General features: G+C 40.1%; 3 protein-coding genes across 10 annotated transcripts; 1 reads left to right on the top strand and 2 right to left on the bottom strand.

Annotated features, from left to right (window-relative positions):
* Window positions 1–1,036: 1,036 nt before the first annotated feature.
* LOC125195676 (thioredoxin-like protein YLS8) lies at window positions 1,037–2,960 on the bottom strand. Its single transcript, XM_048093822.2, has 2 exons — window positions 2,759–2,960; window positions 1,037–1,532 (listed from the first exon to the last, which is right to left on the bottom strand). Exons 1-2 carry the CDS (start codon window positions 2,876–2,878, stop codon window positions 1,224–1,226), a joined length of 429 nt encoding a protein of 142 aa, XP_047949779.1. The 5' UTR covers window positions 2,879–2,960; the 3' UTR covers window positions 1,037–1,223.
* An 8,623-nt stretch (window positions 2,961–11,583) lies between these two features.
* Window positions 11,584–13,444, top strand: LOC125194213 (uncharacterized). 2 transcript variants are annotated; one of them, XM_048092308.2, is made up of 2 exons: window positions 11,584–11,889; window positions 12,061–13,444. In XM_048092308.2, the coding sequence occupies exon 2, from the start codon at window positions 12,107–12,109 to the stop codon at window positions 13,139–13,141; it is 1,035 nt and encodes a 344-aa protein (XP_047948265.1). In that variant the 5' UTR covers window positions 11,584–11,889; window positions 12,061–12,106; the 3' UTR covers window positions 13,142–13,444. The 2 variants fall into 2 exon arrangements, with proteins under 2 accessions (XP_047948265.1, XP_047948266.1); XM_048092309.2 differs by having other exon boundaries at window positions 11,990–13,444.
* Window positions 13,445–13,742: 298 nt separating this feature from the next.
* Window positions 13,743–16,217, bottom strand: LOC125194214 (nuclear transcription factor Y subunit A-3-like). 7 transcript variants are annotated; one of them, XM_048092318.2, is made up of 7 exons: window positions 16,138–16,217; window positions 15,390–15,449; window positions 15,102–15,291; window positions 14,713–14,771; window positions 14,552–14,623; window positions 14,290–14,457; window positions 13,743–14,193 (listed from the first exon to the last, which is right to left on the bottom strand). In XM_048092318.2, exons 3-7 carry the CDS (start codon window positions 15,259–15,261, stop codon window positions 13,912–13,914), a joined length of 741 nt encoding a protein of 246 aa, XP_047948275.1. In that variant the 5' UTR covers window positions 15,262–15,291; window positions 15,390–15,449; window positions 16,138–16,217; the 3' UTR covers window positions 13,743–13,911. The 7 variants fall into 7 exon arrangements, with proteins under 7 accessions (XP_047948275.1, XP_047948277.1, XP_047948272.1 ...); XM_048092320.2 differs by lacking the exon at window positions 16,138–16,217 and adding an exon at window positions 16,067–16,085; XM_048092315.2 differs by lacking the exon at window positions 16,138–16,217 and adding an exon at window positions 15,922–16,060.
* Window positions 16,218–25,391: the final 9,174 nt, after the last annotated feature.

The following is a 25,391-nucleotide window of genomic DNA, read 5'->3' as shown; positions in this document are numbered from 1 at the left end:
CATCTGTAGGTATTCGTCGAACATATCAGCCGGTCCGGCATAGGCAAGCTGCCTAATTGCAGAAGTGCATTTATGCAAAGTAGACAGCCCGATCCGGCCAGTGCAATCACTCCGGAGCGTGAAGCACTCGAACCGGTCCGCCAATGTCGTCGCTATATGGGTAAAGAGCGGTTGCGACATTCTGAAACGCCGACGAAAAATCTCAGCCGGGTAACGAGGAGGGGAAAGACGGCTTGAATCACGGCAGTCCGATGCCGGAATCACAGAGAATCGATGGGAGGCTCATTGGCGTCGGATGGATGCTAGATTGGACGAATTGAAGAAAGCAATTCTAGATCTAAGCTTCTCGACCCAAGGTAGATATGTGGAGACGACAGATGCGAGTTCTGGCCGGGTTTGATGGTCTTGCAAGGCTCCTGCCCTTTGAAGAACACCATTCTGTTGTCGAATTTCTCACCACCAAGATGAGTGTCACCAGCAGTTGTGGTAACGAGAGTCAGCGCTAAAGTAGTCGGCCATAAGCCGCTCAGCCGCTCCGACATGGTCTCGTGGGATTGTCCGACGATGACGAATCTCACGAGGGATCGTCGTCGCCGCCTCCTCGTCGGCCTCCCTCTGCACCTCTTGAATCAAAGAATCCCATGCTTGATTCCACAAATCATCCATAATCGAAAAGTTTTTAGAGATAGAAAATTTGGATAGAAAGTGAAATGGGTGTGAAGATGTGTGTGGAGAGAAGATGAAAATGGGAGGAATATTTATAAAAAAACCATTATAAATTCGAAATTAAAAAAATAAAAAAATAAAATAAAACCGGCGACCGCCGCGCCGGCTTCGCCGCACAATAGATAGGCGCGGCGGCCGCCGCGCTTCTCTCTCCATCGGCCCCGTCCTCGCCGCAAACGCGGCGAATGCCCGTCCGCCCCAGCAAATTCGTCCACCCCCGGGGCGGACTCCTCCTCCCCTATAGACCGCCGCAGCTAAGCTGCCTCCGGGGCGGCCGGCGCGCCGCCCCTATAGTGGATGCCCTTACAAGTTACAAATGAAACCCATTTATATAAAATACTAATGTAGCATCTTTTAGATAAATCAAGCGAACAAGGAATAGCAATAGCAGAAACAGAAACAGTATTTGTGTTATCACAGCTAATCACATCGAATGCAACACAACAAACCTTCATTTGCAAGTCAAATGTACCATAACAGAGGATAGCATGATTTTTTCAATAACGATATTTGGTGGAGTAATCCTTAGGGGCAATAACTAGACCACGCCCCTTCCTGGCGCCACGGTAGACAGTCTCAACGATGTCAATGAACTCTTGCTTATCCTTCATGGCCCAATTGATCTTATTGTTGTTTCCAGTGCCAAGATCAATCATAATGTGCTTGTTCCTGAAGAAGAACATGATGGTGGAGGGGTCATACAGCTCGTACATTGTGTTGAAATCAGGGACCTCTGTGATATCCACCAGGTATATGACAGCAAAGTTTTTTAGTGTTTCGGCAACTGAAGCCAGCACCTCATCCATCTGAAAAGAAGCTTCCACTATCACATTGTTGGAAGAGGAAATAACGATTTACAAATTGCAAGGGAAGTTATCATGAGCAAGAAATTGATAGCTACACAGCAAAACCTAAGAATATGATGAGACAAATGATAAAAATATGGGACATTGTGAATAAAGGATCGGAAGCTGTTAAACACAGAAATTACTAGTCCAAACCTTCATTCAGCAGTCAATTAAAGCCAATTAGCTCATGTTTCTGTGTGTGTAAGAAGATGGGAATGCGTAGAAGATACTAGGAAAATCAGGGGCATATTCTGCTCATAGAAAAGACCAGAAAATGGCAATATCCAAATGTTAGGCCAATGGCAAGCATAAAGGATGGTATTGGTAGGCCGTTGAGAACTTGGATAGAGAAGGTTAAAGAAGACATTCTAGATCTTTAGTGATAACATATGGAGTAGTATGTAGGAGATCAAGTAACTTGGAACAAAAATATCATGTACCACTAATGATTAATGTCCTAACGATAATGATAAGCGAATTACAATTCCATAGTAACTGTGATCCTCATATGCAGAATACTTTGAAAATTAAGGCCATATAAGTAATTCAAAACCAATACAGACCAAATGCTATCAAAATTACCTACCCAACTTAATTTGTCTAATAAATTGTCTATGGTTGTCGCTCCGACAATCGCAGATCACACACTAAGGAATTTAAATGATAGGCCATACATCTGGTCAATAGCTACATACCTCCATAAATATACCACATGATACCAGTATTGATTATTGAGGGTGTGTTAATATATAGTAATCAAATCCACCACCCCATATTTACTGCAGATAAATACGTGCAACCAATAACAAACCCTTAATTAATTGAAACAAAAACTGTACAATATAACAAAATCAATCAAGCCGAATGAACTATAGCACGCGCATTAAAGCCCCCTCTCCTCCCTGTATTGGTTTTTGAGGGTGTACCAATAATCGAGGCCGCCACCACCACAATCACATGTTTACAAAAAAACAAGAAGTGCAGACAGAGATTGAAATCGAAATCCTACAATTCGACTAAAACAATCAACCTGAAGAAACCCTAGGTGATACAAATTTGCAGCTAAAACCCAAGAGACATACTAAAACACACAATTATCACAATTAAACCTTCCAACGGCTCCAATTAACAAGAACAGACCCTTATAAAACAAAAAAATCACTAAATTGGGGGAAAGGGATTACCTGCATGCAGGTCTCGTCCCAATCGTGGCCGAAGCGGATGAGGACGAGGCGCTCCTCCTCCGCCAGGATCGCCTGATCGACGGCCCAGCCGGAGTGAAGGTGAGGCAGCAAATACGACATCGTATAGAGCTATCGGTTTTCTAACGGAGTCGGGCTGAGTGAAGCTTTGCAATTGGGAAAATTGTCTGTGTATAGATAATAGAAGGATTAGTAGTCAAATTTAAAAGGTGTACCTTCAGGAATTTTAATTTAACATGGAATAGTCCAATAAGTTTACAAGGCTAGAGTTGAAAAGTTATAACCCAAAAGAAACCCAATAGCACGCAACCCTATAGGGGTTGCCCAAAATTAAATAATTCAAATTTTTAATTTTCAATTTTTGTTACATTTTTTAAAAATTTAAGAGTTACTTTAAAAGTAGAAATTCTTTTCAAATGCACTTCAAAAATTATTTTGATTTACTATTTACTAAAAGTTATACTCATTATTTTATTTTTATAAAAAAATTTATAAATAAGTAGTATAAACTAACAATATGGAGTCATTTAAGAAACAAATGTATATTTGTATCTCATACTAGTCTCTAGTTGAAATAACACTTATTTGTCTATATAATTGTTTAATATAGATATAAATATAATTTGTCTATATCAATATAAATATAATAGTAAAAATATATAACTCGAATGACCTGTACCAGAATGGTCCGACAAACCGAGCAGGTTAGCTCCTTAACTACAAAGTTTACCTGATTAATGAAATTATTGGGTCGTTGACGTTGTCTTGACTAATAAAAATGATTAGTTGCTGTAATCTAGATTAATTCGTTGAAATTTACCTTTTCTTTTCATTGATTTCATGCATCTATTGCATTGTATAAGAAATACTATCGGTATACCCTATATAGTGATGGGAATGATTATCCAATACTGCTCCGATATTTGAACAAAATTTTTATTTTATGAACTGATTATAGTAAATTAATCAACTATTGATTGGTGTCGAGACATGTATATAGGATAAAGACAATGAGTAGACCAAAATTCGTTTTGCATATTGCTGCATTTATGGTTACTTGGCCTACAAACGATATAGTCAGACGTTTAGAGATGAAAAGTCTTCAATATAGTTAGAGACATGAATCAATTAATTAAGTTGAAAAAGTCAGCCTATATGATCAAAATTCAAAAGTAATCGGGTGGTTGCAACTTGCTTAAGATTGCATTAATGCATTAATTATCATATGGTTTAGTGGTTTATGGATGAGGATATGGTGTCATTAATTACTATAAGATTTCACTTCCTATATAAATCCCTTCTTAGTGGTCAATCAATCAACAAATCAAATTTGTACCGCCAAACAACATGGCTACAAAGCTTCTTCTTGTTTTGTTTCTGATCAGCGCCCTAGTTTTCTGCGCCACCAGTGCGCGCATGCTTGCCGATGAATCCGAGGCTTCTTACAATGATGAGAAGTACCGCGGTGGCCGATACGGCAGAGGCGGTGGCTATGGAGGTGGTGGAGGCTCGGGTGGCGGGTTTGGCGGAGGTGGAGGCTCGGGTGGAGGATTTGGCGGAGGTGGAGGCTCGGGTGGTGGGTTTGGCGGAGGTGGAGGCTCGGGTGGAGGAGGCGGTTTTGGAGGGGGTGGAGGCTCGGGAGGTGGATTTGGTGGAGGAGGAGGCTCGGGTGGCGGGTTTGGTGGAGGAGGAGGCTCGGGTGGTGGGTTTGGTGGAGGTTCGGGTGGAGGAGGTGGCCTTGGCGGCGGTGGTGGTTCTGGCGGCGGTTTTGGTGGAGGTTCAGGCGGAGGAGGTGGATTTCCATGAAAAGCTACGTCCACCAGCATTCCACTTACTTACTAGTAAATCATTATACTATCCAATAAATATAAGTTTGGTGTGGAAATATTGTGATGCTTTTGTACGTAGTTGCATGCCCATGAGGAAATGCTATAAGAAATAGGCAATGTTTTAAAAATTAAACCGGTGAGTGTACCGGTAAAGCAATAGTTCATGGTTCAACCGGTTGTATTACTGATCGAATCGTTTTACTATTGCAACTATATGTGATTGTGTTGAACTACTGGTCGAACTGTTTTACTATTGCAAATATATGTAATTGCATGTAGTAATACACAAAATATGCATTAGATTTAGTAAGGGTTAAAATATAATTAAGAATATATTAAAAAACATTAAGCCTTATAATTAGATAAAAATACATATTAATATCAATAGTTAGTGTATAGTATAAATTAAATACTTCATGGAGTATATTAGAAAAATATCAACATTTAGGAAATAAACTATAATTAATAATATGTATAATGAATTTATATATATTGAGGTGTCTATATCTTGAGTAAAGGTCTTGTTTCAATTTCTACTTAAGTAACGAATTTTTACAAAAATATTTTAAAAATAAAAAAATGGGTTTTCAATTCAAACGGCTGGTTTGAATGGTCGATGACGGTTTAACATGCTGGCGGTTTTAAAGGCAAATCGGACCAGACTGACTGTCAATTTGCAGTTAACCAGCCAATCTGATCCAATTTTTAAATGATCAGAAATAAGAGTATTAAATACGGATACTAGAAAGTTTCCCTTAATACAATTGTTTTTGACATGCAATACGCGAGGTTCAATTCCTTCACATTATTCTCGTATCTAGGCATACTATGCATCAAAAAACGAAGACATGTAGGACGTTAAATTTTTTGACCATGAGATAAACAAGAAAATTGTAGAATTGACCAGTAAATTGCCTAAATTTATACTCCAATATCTCTTACGAGTTAAAAGCTTTGCCTTTGACTCTAGAGTACTTATGACTTGTAGACAATGGTAGTACTTGTAAACTCGTGTCTCTTAATTAGCTAGCCAATCAAGAAAATGGAATATCACTTTTGCTGTGTATGTCTTGAATAAAATTATTCAAATATACCTAAAATTCTATGCAAAACTTTGTAGACATATAGTAATTATTTTACTAAAATATAAGAAGATTCACAATTATTTTATTTTAGTGTAAAAATTTCAAATTAATTGATAGTAGTAACAAGTAATAGCTCAGTGTGAGGTGGTTTTCTTGGTGAGCTTCGTATTCTGTAGTGAGAAGCTTCATGGTTGATGCGCTAAGTGGTGGCTAAGGAATTTTGATTTGGGCCCAAGAGAGGCTTAACCATCATCACTTCTTGATTCAATGGGACAGGTTAATAGCGATCTTGTTTTGTGGTGCTGTCGTGGTGATATTTTGTTGTGATAGATAAAAGTTCTTATAACTTAATTATATGTCTATGCTTGTATTTCTATATAGCTTACTAATGATTTGCAAACTATCGCATAGAATGTAATTTTATTCAGTACACACCGAAAATAACGATGATAGTACAATAAAAAAGAGATTATATCGAGTGTCTTAGTTTTATTCATTAATTTTCTAATTTTCACTCCAACCCAATTTTAAGTACTCCTACAAAACCAGTGGCGTTTGTACATTCCAATTCATCATAAAAAAATATCATAAATTTTGATTATTGGGCAGTATGTTGTTGAGTCTACATAAAGATTAAAGAATTTAAAACTTATTGAATAACTTAGGCGCATCGAAGATTTAATCAATCTGATTAATAAGTAAATTCTCTCTTTCTCTCTATCCTCTAACTAGTACTCGGTCTAGCGCTAATTTCGGTAATACGTCATCGTTCACATAAAAATATGTACATTTTCTATTTTTATCTTCTCATAAAAATATGAGTATTTTTATATATATAAAGCTGTCTCAAACTCATTAACAATATACATCAATTTATTTACAACTTATATAATTAAAACTCATTATTACAATTTATTAAACAATAACAATAATATGAATCTCACCATCTACTAACACTTTACCTATTTTAATAACCCTTATATTCCATTAGAGCATCCACAATAGCAGCTAGCCGATCCGCGTCGCTGCAGGTCGGCTAGCCGAACTATTGCAATCAGCCGAATCGGCGAAAAAATCGGCGTGGGCTAACCGATGCGCTGGCCGCCATTGTGGCGTGCCGATCGGCCAGCGCCAATTTTCATTTTTTATTTTATTTTTGAAAACCTATATATACGCGATTTTAGTTTCATTTACATTTGCACCACTTGTTTTAACGAGTTTTCTCTCTCTCTAAATTTTTGTACAAGAGCAACATCGAGCGATGAGTAACGCGGGTGGTAGCAGTGGTGGTAGTGGTGGGGATACTGAGGAGTACGAACGACAGATGAACGAAGCTATGGAGGCCTACATGAACCGCGAGCTAGAGCGGTACATGCGAAGGGTCGAACAACATGAGGTACCTCGCCCTCCACCGGTTGTCCACCGCCGAGCAGTGATTGATCGGGATCACGTAGCTGCACATCAGCGGCTATATGACGACTACTTCGCTCCGGACCCGCGGTTTCCAGCAACCATGTTCAGGCGGCGTTTTAGAATGCGCAGGGAGTTGTTTATGCGTATCGTTGACGCTTTGGAGCGTCAATATCTTTATTTCTGCTTCAGGCACGATGCGGCTGGCAGACCCGGCCACACCCCTATCCAAAAGTGCACGACGGCAATCAGGCAGTTGGCCTACGGAGGCGCGACAGACATGTGGGATGGGTACCTCCACATCGGTGAGACGACTTCTCTGTAATGTCTGAAGTTTTTCTTTCAGGGCGTGATTCAAATTTTCGGTGAGCAGTACCTTCGAAGCCCTATCCCCCAAGATTGTCAGAATCTGATGCAGATGCACGGGGAGCAGCATGGGTTCCCCGGGATGTTAGGCAGCATAAATTGTATGCATTAGGAGTGGAAGAACTGTCCAACTGTCTGGAAAGGGGCCTACACGACCGGCTACAAGGGAAAGAATCCCACGATGATCCTCGAGGCCGTAGCTGATTACCGGCTGTGGATCTGGCATGCGTATTTTGGGGTATCCGTGTTAGGTTTGGTATACTGAAAAGCATGTTTCGAGCAAGTTTTGCGCGAATAGAATCTTGCTTGTATACGTAAAACTCTACAATCCACTTTTAACCCGATTCAGTATTATTCGAGCAGTCTCGCACGAATAGAATCACTATTATTATTACATTGTGTTTGCTTGTGCATTTATAAGATGTTTTATGAACATTTAAATGTATAAGAAGCAAACAAAGTCTAAGTCTTTTGCTTAGTAGACCGGTTGTGGGCGTCGTCCACTTTAAGGTAACACGGTCAGATCTATGCAATGCTTTGCAAAAGAAAAAGAAGATTGTCAAAATCTGATGCAGATGCACGGGGAGCAGCATGGGTTCCCCGGGATGTTAGGCAGCATAAATTGTATGCATTAGGAGTGGAAGAACTGTCCAACTGTCTGGAAAGGGGCCTACACGACCGGGCTACAAGGGAAAGAATCCCACGATGATCCTCGAGGCCGTAGCTGATTACCGGCTGTGGATCTGGCATGCGTATTTTGGGGTATCCGTGTTAGGTTTGGTATACTGAAAAGCATGTTTCGAGCAAGTTTTGCGCGAATAGAATCTTGCTTGTATACGTAAAACTCTACAATCCACTTTTAACCCGATTCAGTATTATTCAAGCAGTCTCGCACGAATAGAATCACTATTATTATTACATTGTGTTTGCTTGTGCATTTATAAGATGTTTTATAAACATTTAAATGTATAAGAAGCAAACAAAGTCTAAGTCTTTTGCTTAGTAGACCGGTTGTGGGCGTCGTCCACTTTAAGGTAACACGGTCAGATCTATGCAATGCTTTGCAAAAGAAAAAGAAGAATTTCACAACCTAGATAGGCTTAGACTACCTATCGTGAAAGGTTGCAATGTCAGTGCGCATATTTCTAAGCCTTACTGAAATAAGATGACATTGGTGTGGTATAGCACTGAACGGATCTAACAGCAAGACGTGTCTTTATGCTATCTACTGAAAGACTAGGTCTTGATAAAATATTATTTCTTAATCTACATATATTAGTATTGAGCATACGGTATTGATTATGCACTACTTTGACTTATCAAATGGTGCGGGTTTTTCGCAACCCAATAATCCTGATATATTGGGTAGTGGTGATTAATATCTAGCGGTGCTAGGATTGCTATTATGTTGAAACGTGCGCGAGGTGAGTCTCGTTTGATAATGTCCTCAAGAGGAGCTCGAACAAGGTTTTATTATTCGGAAAACTGGCCAGTTGGAGTTTTATTACTCTATGAATAATAAATAATTGTTTCTTGCTAAGTCCACTCTTGGAATTAATAAGATATTAATTAATTAAGTCCATAGCAGACATTAATTAATTAATGGACTTTATATCTTAAGCGCGGGAAATAAATAATAAAAGTGGAAACCCGGATTACTTGTAATTTCGGATTTGGATGGGGAGAGTTCAATATTACTTCTGTAGTGGCTGCTCGTAATATTCCAATATAAGCTTGTATTAAATTGTGGGTTCAATTTAAATAGTAAAAAACTAATTGGGGGAGCCCATATCCAAAACCTTCCATAGATCCCTGTCTGGGCCCAAAAGGAACTTAACATAAATAGGAGAATAAATGAGACAGAATTATCACAATTTTTATTCTCAAATTTTTCGAAAATTTCGAACTCTCCAGCTGTGGAGGATTTCGAATTCTTCACCTATTCCCAAAAGGATTTCTTCTGTCTTCTTTATTCGAGTCCTAGTATTTTGATAAGATCAGCCCACCCTGATATCGAGATACAGTTCGGGAACCAGAGAGAAGATCTGTGGTCTAGTATCGAAGATCATCACGTGGAGAAGGCGCGAGCAATCGACGATTCTTTGGAGAATCAAATCGGTAACTCTAAACCGTAGTATTCATGTTTTAGGATTTACTTTCTATGAACATGAATTATTTGCGTTCTAGCATGCAATTATCTGTTTAACATGTGAATTGATTAATCGCATAATCGGTCAAATAAATCCGTATCTGATTTATTTGTTTTGTACAAGTCTTCCGCTGTGCAAGGGGATCCAAACCCCATCAAGCCGGGTCGAACAACAACCTCAACGTCCTCAACTCGTCGCCCCTCTTCAACGAGAAGTGTCAGGGCATCGGTCCAACCGTCTCATTTGTGGCCAACGGCGATATGGGCTACTACTTGGCGGATGGGATATACCCTAGGTGGCCTGTCTTTGTGAAGACGATCAGGCACGCGGCGGATGACAAGAAGGCCTACTTTGAGGAACGGCAGGAGTCGGCGCGCAAGGACGTGGAGCGCGCATTTGGTGTGCTCCAGTCTCGAAGGGCGGCAATTAAGGATCCAACGTGTTTGTGGGATGTCAAATGCTTTGCTGATATAATGTACGCATGCATTATCATGAACAACATGATCGTCGAAGACGAAGGTGTACAACTGACTAGTTGGGCCAATGACGATGAAGCCGGTCCAAGCCACGGAACGGCCACCCCTAGTTTACGACGTGGGGTACCTCACGATGAAGTCGGCCGCCTCCAGGAATATGCCGACATGCGCCAAGTGGATGCTCATATTCAACTCCAAAAGGATATAATTGAAGAGTTGTGGGCACGGAAGACTGCACGGTGATAGTTTTTTTTCTTTATTATGTAATTTATTTTTTTAAATGAATGTACTTTTATTTAATGCAATTAATGAATTTTTCCGTATATGTCTCGTAAATTTAATTTCGCAATTTAATCGTAAATTTAATTCCGTAAATGTAGTTGTTTTTTAATTATTTTTATTGCGGCTGGCCTATTTGAGTAAATGCTGACGTGACAGGTGGATTTTTAGTGCTGCTGACGTGGCAGGGAGAGAGAGTGACTGGCCTATGGCTGGCCTATTCTTATTGTGGATGCTCTTATTTTACTTTACAAGTAGGGGTGGGAATACGGGTATCCGTGGATACCCGAGCCAAAAAAATCGGGTACCCAAACCCGAAAATCATCGAAATGTCTATCCAAAACCCGCCCCAATATATTTTCAGGTACTCCAATACCCGCCCCGGGTATCCATACCCGACGTATCGGGTACCCAAATATCCGACTCTTTACATGTGTTAATAACTAATAAAAAAAATTCAAATTTTATATATTAATATAAATATAGAAATATTTAAATTGACTAATATCTTTAATGTTTCATTTATTTTAAAGTATACAATTATATTTTGGGGATTGGTTATGTAATATGTAAGTAAAATAATAAAAGATATGCATTTAATATAACTGTAGAAGCAACCAATAATATAATTCAAAAGTCAAAATAATTACCTACAATATAAAAACCACATGAGTTGTTTGTGCAATACGTAAAAGTCATTAAACAACTAAGCAAAATATAGAAGCAGTCATTGCCAAATGCCTAAACCTAATTTTAAAATGCTTTTAAATAATAAAGTGGATATTTGGGTAATATCCGATACCCATTCAGGTTTATCCAATATCCGATTTATCTTAAATTTCAATACCCAATCCCATAAAATTGGATATTGTGTTTCTAAAATCCTGCGGGTATCAGATCGGGTACGGGTAAATCCAATACCCGATATCCATATTTCCACCCCTGTTTACAAATTAACCATTATCTCATGGGACCTTTCAAATATAATATTTTTATGAGGCAAAAGGAAGTAAGGTATTCCGACAAAATAAAATAAATTTGAGCCAAATCGTCAGATCTACTAATAAAAAAAATGAAATTCCAATCCATAGTTTTGTAGCAAATCAATTAGCTCGTAGCCCACCACATTCTGTAGGCCTGCGCCACACTGAATCCCCATACGCGAGAACACCATCTTCTCGAAACAATAACCGACACGTGTCCCTTTCTCCCATACTCAAAACCCTCGTCCCCCAAATCCATTTACAGTCGCCACTCGCCACTTTGTTTCCACCTTTTTCTTCACCTATTCACTAATCCACTTTTAACATCCTTCAATTCCTTCGCCTCATCCTATTTGTAGCTGTTGCAGATCCCCCAATCCGAAATGAAAAATATCTCGATATGATCGCCTCCGAGTTTTTGGTGTGGAAATGCTGGATCTTTTCGTCCTCACTCATTTCCGTTCTCTAATCTGTTTGCGCAAGCGGAAAAAAACACTTGTGTTTTGATTAGAATCGTTACGATTTTGATTTTCAGGTAGTTTCAGCTGTATTTCTGCAATCCGATTTTAGGACTAGTGTTTCTAGATACTACTACTTCGCAATCTATTTTTTTTATTTCTTTTTTCCTTTTTTAGTATACGGCCAGCTGAATTTGGGGATTTTGTTACACAGAGAGCTGAAAAAAGAGTTTTACTATCTTATTTAGGTGGAAAAAAGTTGTTAATTGTTTATAGAAATCGAAAGTGGCGAAGATGAGTTTGAGCACCGCAGAGGATGACTCCGCAACTGAAATCCATCTGCCTGCTGATATAGATTGGGAGATGCTTGATAAATCCAAGTTTTTCTTCCTCGGCGCTGCTCTGTTTTCAGGGGTTTCAGGCACTCTTTACCCAATTGTTGTGCTGAAAACGCGGCAGCAGGTGATGTTGAACGACTGCCCGTGCTTCAAAATGGCGGCCTCGATCTTTAGAAACGAGGGGTGGAGGGGTTTCTACCGCGGTTTTGGGACTTCCCTTATGGGAACTATCCCAGCCCGAGCTCTCTACATGGGTGCTCTCGAGGTTACCAAGAGTAGCGTAGGCAATGTTGCTAGTCGCCAGCTAGGTTTATCCGAGGCCTCAGCTTCGGCCATAGCTAATGCCGCTGCTGGGCTGAGTGCTTCCATGGCTGCTCAGTTGGTTTGGACGCCAATTGATGTGGTGAGCCAGAGGCTAATGGTGCAAGGAGGTGTGGGGGATGGGAGTTCTTGCACGGTTGGGTTGAAGAAATATAACGGTGGGATAGACGCGTTTAGGAAGATTGTGCGTGCGGATGGGGTGAGAGGGTTGTATAGAGGGTTTGGGATATCTATACTGACTTATGCTCCTTCTAATGCTGTGTGGTGGGCTTCTTACTCGATGGCGCATAGAGGGATTTGGGGCTGCATTGGATGCTACTTCTGCAAGAAGAGTGAGAATGGGAATGGTTATAGGCCGGATGGGAAGTCTGTGATGGCAGTTCAGGCAGTGAGTGCTGCGATGGCTAGTGGAGCATCTGCGCTCGTGACAATGCCTCTCGACACTATTAAGACGAGGCTGCAGGTTTTGGATGGAGGCGGGGGTGAGGGTAGGACTCCAACAGTTGTGCAAACCGTGAGGAGCTTGGTGAAGGAGGGTGGGTTGGGTGCTTGCTACCGAGGGTTGGGGCCGAGATGGGCTTCAATGTCGATGTCTGCAACGACCATGATCACCACCTATGAGTTTCTCAAGCGGCTCTCGACTAAGAATCAAGATAGCTTTGCTTTGTGATTTGAGTTGGGGTAGAGCAGATGAAGAATCCAAGGGGTAAAGGAAGTGTTTTTCTCCTACTGTCAGGCCCCTTTTATCATACTATTGTAAATCTTGTATAGGTGTAGAAATGCAAGTTTCAACCTTTTCCCACTCACATAATGTTGTTGTCTAGACTGTTGAAAAGTTTCTTGGTCCGAGGTTATGGATATCCATGAAAACTATCTTGAGCTCATAGTTCTTGTTAATGATGTTGAGATTTGTATTTTGGGATGTGAAAATCTTGATTGGACTCATTCCAAATTGATGGTGGCAGTGATGAAATCTTGTCTTCTTTTCTCACACAAGAGTTTGTTGGCAAATTGGGACATTCTTGTATTTAGTGGGAAATAGGTTTGATGAAAACTATGAGCTGAAGAGATTGAGACATTATCCATTTTATGGCAGTTATTATTCCCATAATTAGGAGGGGACCAGTCTTCGTCGTTTTCCCAAGCTCGATATTGCAACGTTTTCAAATCTGGGCTTCATTTAATACTAATAAGTCGAAATAGGCCATGACATTATTGATTTATTGCAACCTTTTAATAAATTGGACTTAAGATAGTCAAGTAGACAACCATTAAGATTGTTCAACAAATGAAACAAAAACACGTAAAACATATTTTCAAATTCTTACACAAAGATGAGTTCAAGTTACCAAAAACTAAGCATGAGACACTGCAAGAAGCAGCAGGGGAAAAGATAGCCAAGGATGAACTGCCGGTTAACCACACAGGAGAGCAGCACAATCACGTCGTGGTGCGGATTTGTGTGTAACTATCCATGGATAACAGAAGCATGTTGTTGTGTTCCATCGTACGCGATTGTGTCCCCATGCGTGGTTGTTGGAATAAGTCGTCGTTGTTGAATATGCATGAGACATCAGAGCCAGAGGTGGTGGATGTGCCCCAGCTGGTGCTGCTCTCGGGTTCTTGAGCTGTGGGGCTTGACTTCTTCGTGTTCAAGAAGCGCCCTCCAGAACCCCGAGCTCTTCTCAGAGCGTGGTGGTGGCGAGACTCATGGAGATATGGCTGTACATTGAGATATGCAGTGATCAATTGGGGGACTGGAGTGAGTTCAGAGAGAAACTGAAGGCCTATTAGGATTTAGGGCTTTGTCTTAGGTACCTTTCTTGTTCTTGCAATCTTATTCTGAGCCTCGAGTTTAGCTCTGGTTTGGCGACGCCTGAGAATGGCGTGGTATTGCTTTGCATTGACAAACATGGGGATGCCTTGATCGTGATCCAGCGGTAGCACAGCCCTTGCTTGCCCGACCACAGCCATTTGAGGATAAATCTGGACAGTTGAAAGAAACCATGTTTTTAACCTCACATATAATTTTGATACATACTACTATTATACTAGCTTTCGCGTGTGAAAAGATACTTACAACAGAATTCGGATCGTATGCAGCTGCTATCCTGCCAAAATAAGGTGCAGCCATGGAGTAAGATGCCCAATCCTGCAAAGACAACAACATATGTTCTGATTCATAGCAGGCGTATCACAACTTTTTTATATATAGTCTCAAGGGATGTGATTTGAACCAACCGATGATTGATTGTGTTCCATCTGAACTTGATGGCTGAAATACTCTGCATTTCCACCAACTGATTCAACAGAACAACGGGTAAGCTTCAAGGCATTGTGCTTGCATAAATTTCTATAAGAAAAACTGCTCTAACTTTTTATGTTGCAGGTAACTTCATGATGCCGGGTACAAAACTTATAACGATAAAATGCTATTTCTTGCAGCAACAATCCGAAATCCACAATCAATACATATAGAATTCGCAGAAACAGTAATGCCACATTCAGCAAGGAAGACAACAACTTGTATAGGCATACTAATGAATGGAAATGCTGCTGCACCTTAATTTGACACATTGTTTCAATTACCAAGAATGACAATGCATATCAAGTTATGGAGCTATTGTTACCAGGCTGAAACGACAAGTTCTTCATCTGCACGTCACTTCCAGCCGAAGTAGATCCCTCGTGATGAGACTGGTCTGTGGATAGAGTTGAGGACGAATCTTGCTCTGACAGCTTCAGATGGTAATAGTCCCGCCCTTTTGTGGTTTCTGTCTCCGTTGCCATGCTCTTGGAGTTTGAGACAGGTATCTCGAGCTGCTTTCCAGAGAACCACATGGTCATACAATGTTGGAAACAAGTCAGCAGAGGTTCAGTCAGAATCTTTGATGGATGGGCTTTTGCATCCTACAAACCTTTTCTTGCTGCCAAACTGAGGGATTTGATCAACGACTACACACTGATTAAATCTTCACCTGTTTTAAAGTGACAAAAGCCATTGATTCTATCAGAAAATATGAATTCAGGTTGCCATAAAACACAAAAATATAGTCCAGCAATGCAGAAATCCTAATTGAGTCCATTTCTATCAGAAAATGTGAATGTAGATTGCTTCAAACACACAAGAATATTAGCAAATCAAGAATCCTAATTGAGGGAGAAAAGCCCTTCAGCAAACACACAGCAGTAAACAGATTTTCATGTTAACCAACAACTATAATTCAATAATTTCTAGCTCTAAAGCAAAATCTTGATAAAACCTAGACTAATTTCATCAATTTGTGGCAGATTTTATACAGGAAGGCTTGAGATTTCAGTTTATTTAACACTAATCCCCAAAATTTTGGAGCTTCAGCACCTTCAAGTTCAAGAAAAACAAAAAATACAATGAAACTTCAACTGTAAATACTCGAATAGAATTTCATATGGAAAAAATTAGAACTTTACATAAACATACGAAATCCAAACATACAAACCGCAACTCCACAAAAGCATATTCCCAAAACCAGACAATTGATCCTTTACAAGGAAAGAAACACAGAAAATAAAAGGAAAACACACACACATACTCTCAACACGCACACATACATACATATAGGAAACGACAAAATAAAAAAACTGCCCATTTGTACACACGTCTCACAGACAGAGAGGGAGAGAGACCTTTGAGAAAGAGGTTTTAGTCGCTGAGGAAAATACAGATATCCTCATTTGTTATACTCCTATTTCGCAAATCTATACTTAGTCTTAGTTTTGAAAATTATTTTATTCCCTCAAAAGAATGAAAGTGAAAACCATAACCACTGATTTGTTTAACATACTAACCTAAAAAATAAAATCAACTACCATCCAAAATTCATTTTTGAACTCCCAAAGAAAAAAGATTCAATTTTTAATCTTCATATGCAACACCTCACCACCACCCTAGAAAAAGTTTCAATTATCTAGGGGACTAAACTTCATAAATTTAGTTGTACGGAGTGTTTTTTAATTTATAATTGCGATTATATTATAGTACTACTATTCATTTATTAGGGACAGATAATAGACATAATGCTACAAACTTTTTGATTTAATACAAACGCAAAAAAGTTCCTTCCATATTATATTTTGAAAATTAGTTGACATCGACACTTGTGACACATGGACTAATTCTTCCATATTTATATTTTTACTTAATCTATTTTTATTTCTGAGTGAGATTAATTAACTATTAGGGGAGAATATGTTTAGTAAGTAGTAGTACTATTATATAATTATCCGGATTTTGCATTAGCCAATGCATTTGACAAACATGTTTTTTCTTTTTTTTTCAACTATTTCCTTGGTTCAAAAAAATAGTCTCATTTCTAAAAATAAAAAATTTCTCAATCATATTCTCTATATCTGTCTTACTTTATTTATTATTCTCTTTCTTTCTTACTTTACTAATTTTTTATTAAAAATTATGTCGTTCACAAATAAGACTATTTTTTTTTTAATAGAGAGAGTATTGTTTTTTTAACTGCTATCGACTATCGTCATTATGTTACATATATTAATGAAATAAAATAATTTATATCCAGTATTAAAAAAATGATAGTCTAGTGTAATTTAAATTTTGAATGATACTAGTATAAGGCAATTATATTTTGCACTGTCTATTTTTTTCGTGTGTTTGAAATTCATTATTTTTACATGCGTCGACGACAGATTTATTCTTTGTGTCAAATGCCTACTTGCACTTTCTACATGAAAACTCAAGAAAATACTACACCAATAATAGTAGTAGTGAATAAAGTCATAAACCCATTTTAGGGGAAAGTAAAAAGAACACAATCAAAAGTCAAAACTGTGACATTTGAATCACCTATATGGCTATATATGCCCCGGTTATTAATGGTTTAATTTTAATTAACCTTAAAATTTAGCTTATACTCCTTCCGTACCATAATAGGATTCCTATTTAATTTAGACACAAAATTTTAAAAAATATAAATAAAAGCGTGTTGAACAAGTTAGTAGAATGTAAGTCTCACTTATATATACTTATTAGTTTTAATAAAATGTGAGTGAAATAAGCTGGTAGAATGTGAGGCTTACTTACCATTTATGGTAAAGTGAAATATGACTCTTATTGTGGGACGGATGTAAATGACAACTCTTATTGTGAGACGGAGGGATTAATTACACTTGATTTTATTATACTTATTTCATTAAAATAAAAGTACTTACTATTATAAAGATAATCCAGTATTATAGTCGAGATGGCAGCAAGGACTACTCGATACTCGATAGCTGAGGGGGGAGATGCGGACCTGGCCGATACGATTGAGTCCATACAAAATGAATGAACAAATTTTTTTTCTAGTCATAAACTATAACAACGTTAAAGAGATTGTTAAACCAAACATTGTTTCTTCGTACATAAGAAATAATCATTCCTCTCTAAATTTTTAATTATTTGACATCAATGTACATTAATCTTTTATTTTTTAACAAAAAAACATACTCCCCATTTTACTATGTTTATACATATGATGGCAAGAATCTCCTATTGTGCACAGCTGGGAGCTGTGCTAAGTATATAACATATGCATCAAATTATTTTATAATAAAAAAAATTAATATTTTAATATTATACTTAATTTAGAAATAAAATACGGTGGAACAACATTCCTTGATGAGAGCCACAACAGGGATCCAAAGCCATCAAATGATCTGCAGAGACGAAAGGAATAGTCAAATATATGAGTACCATTTAAAAAACGATAAATCATTAATCATTATTATTGTATAAAATTGAACTTATGAAACTTATCAACTCTTTATCGATCAAACAACAAATAGTTATATTCATATGATAAGTTTTTTGAAGGAAACTCAGAGGGATTGAACTCGAGATGTCAATGCTGCTAGGACAAAGGCACCTAACTAATCTCCATTACTACTTATAAAAATGTGAGTGCGAATTCACTGCAGTTGCCAGACTAAACTAAGCTTGATTAGTTCATTAATCAATTAATTAATAGCATGTCACTAGTGAGTTTAATAGATAACTGCGGAAGCAGTTTTTAATTAGAAGATGCTCTAATTATTGCTGCCTGACGTGCGGTTAAAGACAAATTATGGTTTTAAAATGTCATACTTTGAGTTTAAATCAGATTTATTAAAATAAGAATCACTGCCACCTCATCCTTTTAAATTTGATGACTTGAACCTATTTATTTATGGATTTTTTGGGCTTAATATAATGTAGCAGAGATACCAATGGCGTCTCGTAGTGATTTAATACATACATATCGAGATTATATACTCCTATTAAACAATAGTTCATTTTTAGCCCAACCACTAACAGGTACTAGTACTAATATGGAGTAATTTTTTTTTTGAGACTATACAATGGTTCGATTAACGCAATATTTGTAACTTTTGCCTAAGAGCATCCGCAATGGTCGGCTAGCGACCGCCTAGCCGATTCGTCGCGTTAGCCGATCGGCTAGCCGAACCATTGCAGTGGGCGACCGCGAAATCGGCTAGCGCTTCGGCGTGGGCTGGCCGATCGCTCGTCGCTGGCCGATCGGCCAGCGCTGATTTTTGATTTTTGATTTTTTTTTTAAAAAACCTATATAAACGCGATTTTCGTTTCATTTTCATTTGCACCACTTATTTTAACGAGTTTTCTCTCTCTCTAACTTTTTGTACAAGAGCATCATCGAGCGATGGATCACAACAACGAGTCCAGTCCAGCGACGAGTGGATCTCAGACTCCCACGATACCTGTGGGATCTGGATGGGGGCAGATGGGCCCAGGGTTTAACATCCCTTGGAATCAGATGATGGGGATGATGGCCGGTGCGCCGGGGGGGGGGGGGCGATGGGGGGGAACCAGGGGGGTATGCCGTGGGGGATGCCGGGCGGCGGGCAGTCAGCGCCCGGGTGGGGGGGTATGCTCCAGATGCAGCAGATGATGGGGATGATGTGGCAGGGCGGGATGCCGGGGGGGATGCAGCACGGTATGCATCCCGGGATACGGGGGGGGGGGGGGGGGGGGGTTCAGGGGTCACCGTGAGGGGACACGGTATATCGGCCGTCGCTTGATTTTTTGACGGCTTCGTCTCACACGTCGACCCCAGTGGAGACGCAGTTCACTGGCGATGACCTTCTGTCATTGCATGATATATGGGGATCGATCTCGGGGAAGATGATACTCCCGTTCCAGCGAGGCGGGCCGCGCCGAAGAAGAAGACGAGGGGGAAGGGGAAGGGCAAGGCGGTCGGCAAGACATCGCAGCCCGCTGCCCCTGGCCGGAGGAAGTGGACGGAGGATGAGTACGCCGGGGTGGCCAAGGGGTGGTTGGAGGTGTGCGACGATCCGCTGGTTGCGAACAACCAGCGGGTCGTCAACGTGTGGTCGAAGATCAGAGATGCCTATAGGAGGCACTGCCCGCACGGGAAGGACTTCAGCAACGAGGAGGTCCGGAAGGGGTGGGAGCGCACCAGAGCCGCGGTGGGCCATTTTGCGAATTTGTACGCCAATGCCCTCCGTCAGCTCAGAAGTGGGCAGAATGAGGACTACGCCCGGAGGATAGCCGCGAGTCAGTTCCCCTTGGAGGGGAAGTATAAGGAGTTCACCTTCTGGGAGTGCTTCTTGTTGTTGAAGGACTCCGAGAAGTTCCGGGCGGGGTGCGACGCTGGGTGGCCGAAGAAGCAGCGACTGAACTATAGCGGCGACTACAGCGGCAGCAGCGGCGGATCCCACGACCTCCCCCCGGATGCTGAGGAGTTTCCATCCCCTCCTTCATTTACTGGTCGCCCCCGCCCGGTTGGACAGAAGCGGGCGCAGCAGGCTGCGAGGGGCGGATCCCCCCTATCGCCCCGCGAGGTCCAGTCCTCCGCCCTCCCACCCGCCCCACTCGAGTACACTCTCCATTCGCGTAACCAAACGCGGGCTCAGATGTACAAGGTCTTCCAAGAGTGGAAGAACGCCACTGACCCCACGGAGAAGATGTTTCTTCACGAGATGCTCGAGAGCATGCGTGTTGATTTGGAGATCGCGAGGGCACGGCTAGCGGGTTCCGACGTGGGCTCAGATACCACGGGTGGCGGCAGCGGCGGCGACGGCGAGGAAGACGGCGATAAGGAGTAGAGAGTGGCGGGGCTCGTGTGTTGAAGCCCTTTTTTTTTAAAAAAAAATCATGTACTTTTTTTTAAAAATCTTTGTACTATTTTTTTAATGGAATGGATTATTTTTCCCGTATATGTGTCGTAAATTTAATTCCGTATTTTAATCGTAATTTTAATTCTGTAAATATAGTATATTTTGAATTATTTTATTGCGGCTGGCCTATGGCTGGCCTAAATCTGATGTGGCAGGTGGATTTTTTAGTATTGCTGACGTGGCAGGGGAGAAAATGGCTGGCCTATTGTTGGCCTATGACTGGCTTAAGCACCATTACGGATGCTCTAAATGTGAAAAACTGGCCCATTTACGCTCTCTATAGTCTTACCAACATTCTGGCCCATTTATGCTCTCTCTAGAGTCTTCCCTTTATATAATCACCAAATGTTATAAAGTAATTTCACTTAGATAAAAATCTAAATTTAAACTAAGTTTTTTTATATTACTATTATTATGACTCATTTTTTGGTTGCTTAAGGAGTATATCGATTAATTCGATTAATTTGGTGACTATTCCTATGCTGATTTAGAAATATTTTAACCAGTGTTTTAAAAATTGGACTAGACCGGCCGGTTCAACCGCAAATCGGCAGGTAGTCCGGTTCACCCCTAAAAACCATTAGCACATTGAATAGCCGTGAACTGATGGAACCGGCCGGTCAGACCGGTCCGACCGTGAACCGGAAATTGTTTTTTCACTTTTTCAAATTTTTTTAGAGCGTCTCCGGTGGCGCCCTTCCCACAAAAACCTCCTGCCACGTCATCACTAGGACTTCCCATTTCACTGCCACATCACTAGGACTTCCCTTACACTAGGACTTCCCACTAAGACATCCACTAGGACTTCCCGCAATAAAATTAAATTCACAATTGAAATTAAAATTTACTGAATTAAAATTCGACACGAATACGAACGGGGAAATGCGAATATTTCATTAAAAAAAAAACATACATCATAAAAGAAAAAAAAAATCACATAGTACATAAAAAAAAGCAACCACATCAACGTCCACCCCTCCGCGTCCAAACCTCTTCGATGATATCCTCCTGAAGTCGAATATGGGCATCTCTTTGCCACGTGTCGGCAAATGCGCGCAACCGCTCAACCTCTCCATGAGGTAGGTACCCCCATGTTCACATTCGCGCTGGCCACGCCGTGGCTTGGACCGGACCCGTATCATCTTCGTTGGTCCATTGAGTCAGTTCGTCCCCTTCACTTTCGACAATCATGTTGTGCAAAATGATACATGCGTACATGATGTCGCCGATGTTGGGAATATACCACTGCCATGCCGGACCCTTCACCATCCCCCATCGACTGTGGAGCACACCAAATGCGTGCTCAACATCCTTGCGCGCTGCCTCCTGACGGCTCGCAAAGTAGGACTTCTTTGGTCCGACCGCATGCTTGATCGTCTTCACAAAGATGGGCCAGTTTGGGTATATCCCATCCGCCAAATAGTATCTCATATTGTGTTGGTTGCCATTGGCGACGAAACTGATGGCGGGACCAACGCCATTGTACTGATCATTGAATAGGGGCGACGACTGGAGGACGTTGAGGTCGTTGTTCGACCCGACGACTCCAAAATAAGCATGCCATATCCGCAGCCGGTAGTCAGCTACAGCTTCAAGGATCATCGTGGGATGCTTGGCTTTGAAGCCGGAAGTGTGTATCCCCTTCCAGGCGACGGGACAGTTCCTCCACTCCCAATGCATACAATCTATGCTGCCCAACATCCCAGGGAACCCGTGCACCGACCCGTGCATATTTATCAGCCGCTGGCAGTCTTCGGGGTTCGGACGCCGAAGATACTGATCCCCGAATATCGATCTAACGCCCGCGCAAAAATTCAGCAAACACTCGACGGCTGAAGACTCGCCAACGTGGAGGTACTCGTCGAACATGTCGGTCGGGCCTCCGTACGCCAGTTGCCTGATTGCGGCAGTGCACTTCTGTAAGGGCGTGTGTCCGGGTTTGCCAGCCGCATCCTCCCTGATCCTGAACAACTCGTATCTTCTCTCTAAAGCATCCATGATATGCATAAACAGCGGACGATGCATCCTAAAAAGTCGCCGGAATAAGACATCCCCAAAACGCGGCTACGGAGCAAAGTAGTCCTCATACAACCGAATATGTGCAGCAATGTGGTCCAGGGGTACATGACGTCGGCGATGGATCGGCCGAGGTACCGCCGTCGCCGCCTGCTGCCGCCGCTGCTGCCTCTGCCGGAGCAATCGATCAATCGCCTCTTCCACAACGAGATCCAATTCACTAGCGCCTCCGTCACTACCACCCGCACGACTACTCGTCATTCTAGATATACTTGAAAATAGAGTTTAGAGAGAGAAACTTGTCAACACAAGTGGTGTGAATGAAATGAAGTTCAACGAACCCTATTTATTGAGGTTTTTTAAAAAAAATAAAATTTAAAACTCGGACGTCTGACCGGGATGTCCGACTGTTGCCACAGTGGCGGACGTCCGCCCGCCCATGGGTCGGACGTCCGAGCCCATCCGACGGGCATATGGGACGGACGTGTCCGCCCTTCGTTGCCACTATGGCGGGACGTCCTACCGCGACGTCCGCCATTAGAGATACTCTTAATTTTTTGTTGCTAGGGCTTGAACACATGACCTCCTCTCTAAATACCAACTCCTTTACCACTTCACCACATGATCATTTTGTAATATTATGAACATTAATTATTCTTATACATTAAATCTGAAATTCTTTTTCCACTGAAACTAATAATTCATTTTAATTTTATACTATTATTTTAAGAAATTGTTAATTATAATATATTTCTTATATTTTAATTATACTTTTACCATCACTAATATTTTACAATATAGGAGTTTATAAATATACATAGAGTTTAATACTAGTTTTTAATATTGTGTATTATAATTTATTATTGTACTTAAACTTAACGTCATTAAAATTATAATATACTTATACAAGACTTGTTTTCTATAATAATACTATTAAATGTATAACTATAATATTTATTGATAAAATATTGAATGAAATCCTATTATTTACTACTAAATAAACAAATATATATATATATATAGGGGTGCGTTATAATGATAACCCCAATTTGTGTGATAACCCTATAACTAAATCTCCACCACACATTTTTAAAATATGTGGTCTAGATTTAATCTAACAAAACTATCATTTTATCAAATAAAACTATCATTTTCGGATATATTAAGGGCAAAATTGTCATTTCATTTTAAAATTTGGTGGGAAAGAAGAAAACTTGACTCAAACGCTCCATTCAATTTCTCTCACACTCAAACCCTGCATCAATTTCTCTCACAATCAAACCCTCTGAATCGCGTTTCAAAGCCTTCGAATCGAAGGAAAAATCATCCGATTCTGGAAAATGTCGAAGGAAAACGATCAAGCATCATCGAAGAAAGGTTGGATGAAGTTTATTACTTATTTCACTTTTGATTTTGCTCGATTTATCATTTTGCTGGAGATTTTCTCGATTTTTTTAGATTCCGTAGTTTTTTAGTGTAGATATTTCTTATATTTATACAATATCATTCATGCATAACAATATTGAGAACAATCTATATATTTAGATTTACATTTTGCTGTGTGTGCTGTTGGCGTGTGTTTTTCTGTGTTTGTGTGTGTGTTTTGCTTTGTTTATGTGTGTTTTGCTCTGTGTGTGTGTTGCTATGTGTTTGGATGATCTGTTTAAATGTAGAAATTGTGCTTTTGCTTGATAAAATGATACTTTGGGTGCATAAAATGATAGTTTCTGAAAATGATAAAATGATACTTTGTGACTGGTGTTTTGTTCTACTTAAGTGACAAGTTATGCCCTCTCTGCTTTTTTGAACTCATTGAAATTTAGAAAATGATAGTTTCAGAAGATAAAATGATAATTGCCCTTGATAAAATGATAGTTTCAGAAGATAAAATGATAGTTTCATGGGATAAAATGATAGTTTCAGATTATAAAATGATAGTTGATAAAATGATAATTGCCCTTGATAAAATGATAGTTTCAGAAGATAAAATGATAGTTTCATGGGATAAAATGATAGTTTCATGGGATAATATGATACTTTATGTTTGTGTGTGTGTGTGTGTCCTGAGGCTACTGCTGTTGTGTTTGTGTGTGTTGTTGTGTGTGTCTCTGTGTTTTTGTGTGTGTGTGTGTTGCTATGTGTTTGGATGATCTGTTTAAATGTAGAAATTGTGTTTTTGCTTGATAAAATGATACTTTGGGTGCATAAAATGATAGTTTCTGAAAATGGTAAAATGATAATTTGTGAATACTTTGACTTTATATAATTACATAAACTGTTTAACACACTGAAATCTTTTGTTTATTAGGTAAGAACATTCGTGATGTTGAATTCTTCTTTCTAGATTTTTCTGCTTCCTGAATATTTTGGTGCTTATTGCTTCCGCAGCGTTCGAAGAGTCCTGCGGCTCAAACGAGAAAGAAGTCTGCCACAAAGCGGAAGAAAACAGAAGTTGTTGTCGCTGACAGTGAACAGCCAGCGCCTGCTGTTAATGGCACCCAGGAAGATGCCGCCCAACAGGCATGAAGTGCGTAGATGGTGAAGCCAAGCGAGAGCATGATAGGATCTCTAACTGAAACTCAGCGCTTATTTTAATTACCATACTTCAGCATAGATTCTGTTGGTAGACATTTACTTATGTAGGCTTTAAACATTATTTTGCCATTGTTTGTGGTTCAATTTGAACTAGATTAGACTTTTCA

Source organism: Salvia hispanica, chromosome 4 (genome assembly GCF_029641045.1).
Source record: "Salvia hispanica isolate PSC_SH4W2 chromosome 4, Shi_PSC_v1, whole genome shotgun sequence".
Classification (NCBI taxonomy): Eukaryota; Viridiplantae; Streptophyta; class Magnoliopsida; order Lamiales; family Lamiaceae; genus Salvia; species Salvia hispanica.
The sequence above is the reverse complement of the archived record's forward strand: the minus strand, read 5'-3'. Positions and strand labels throughout refer to the sequence as shown.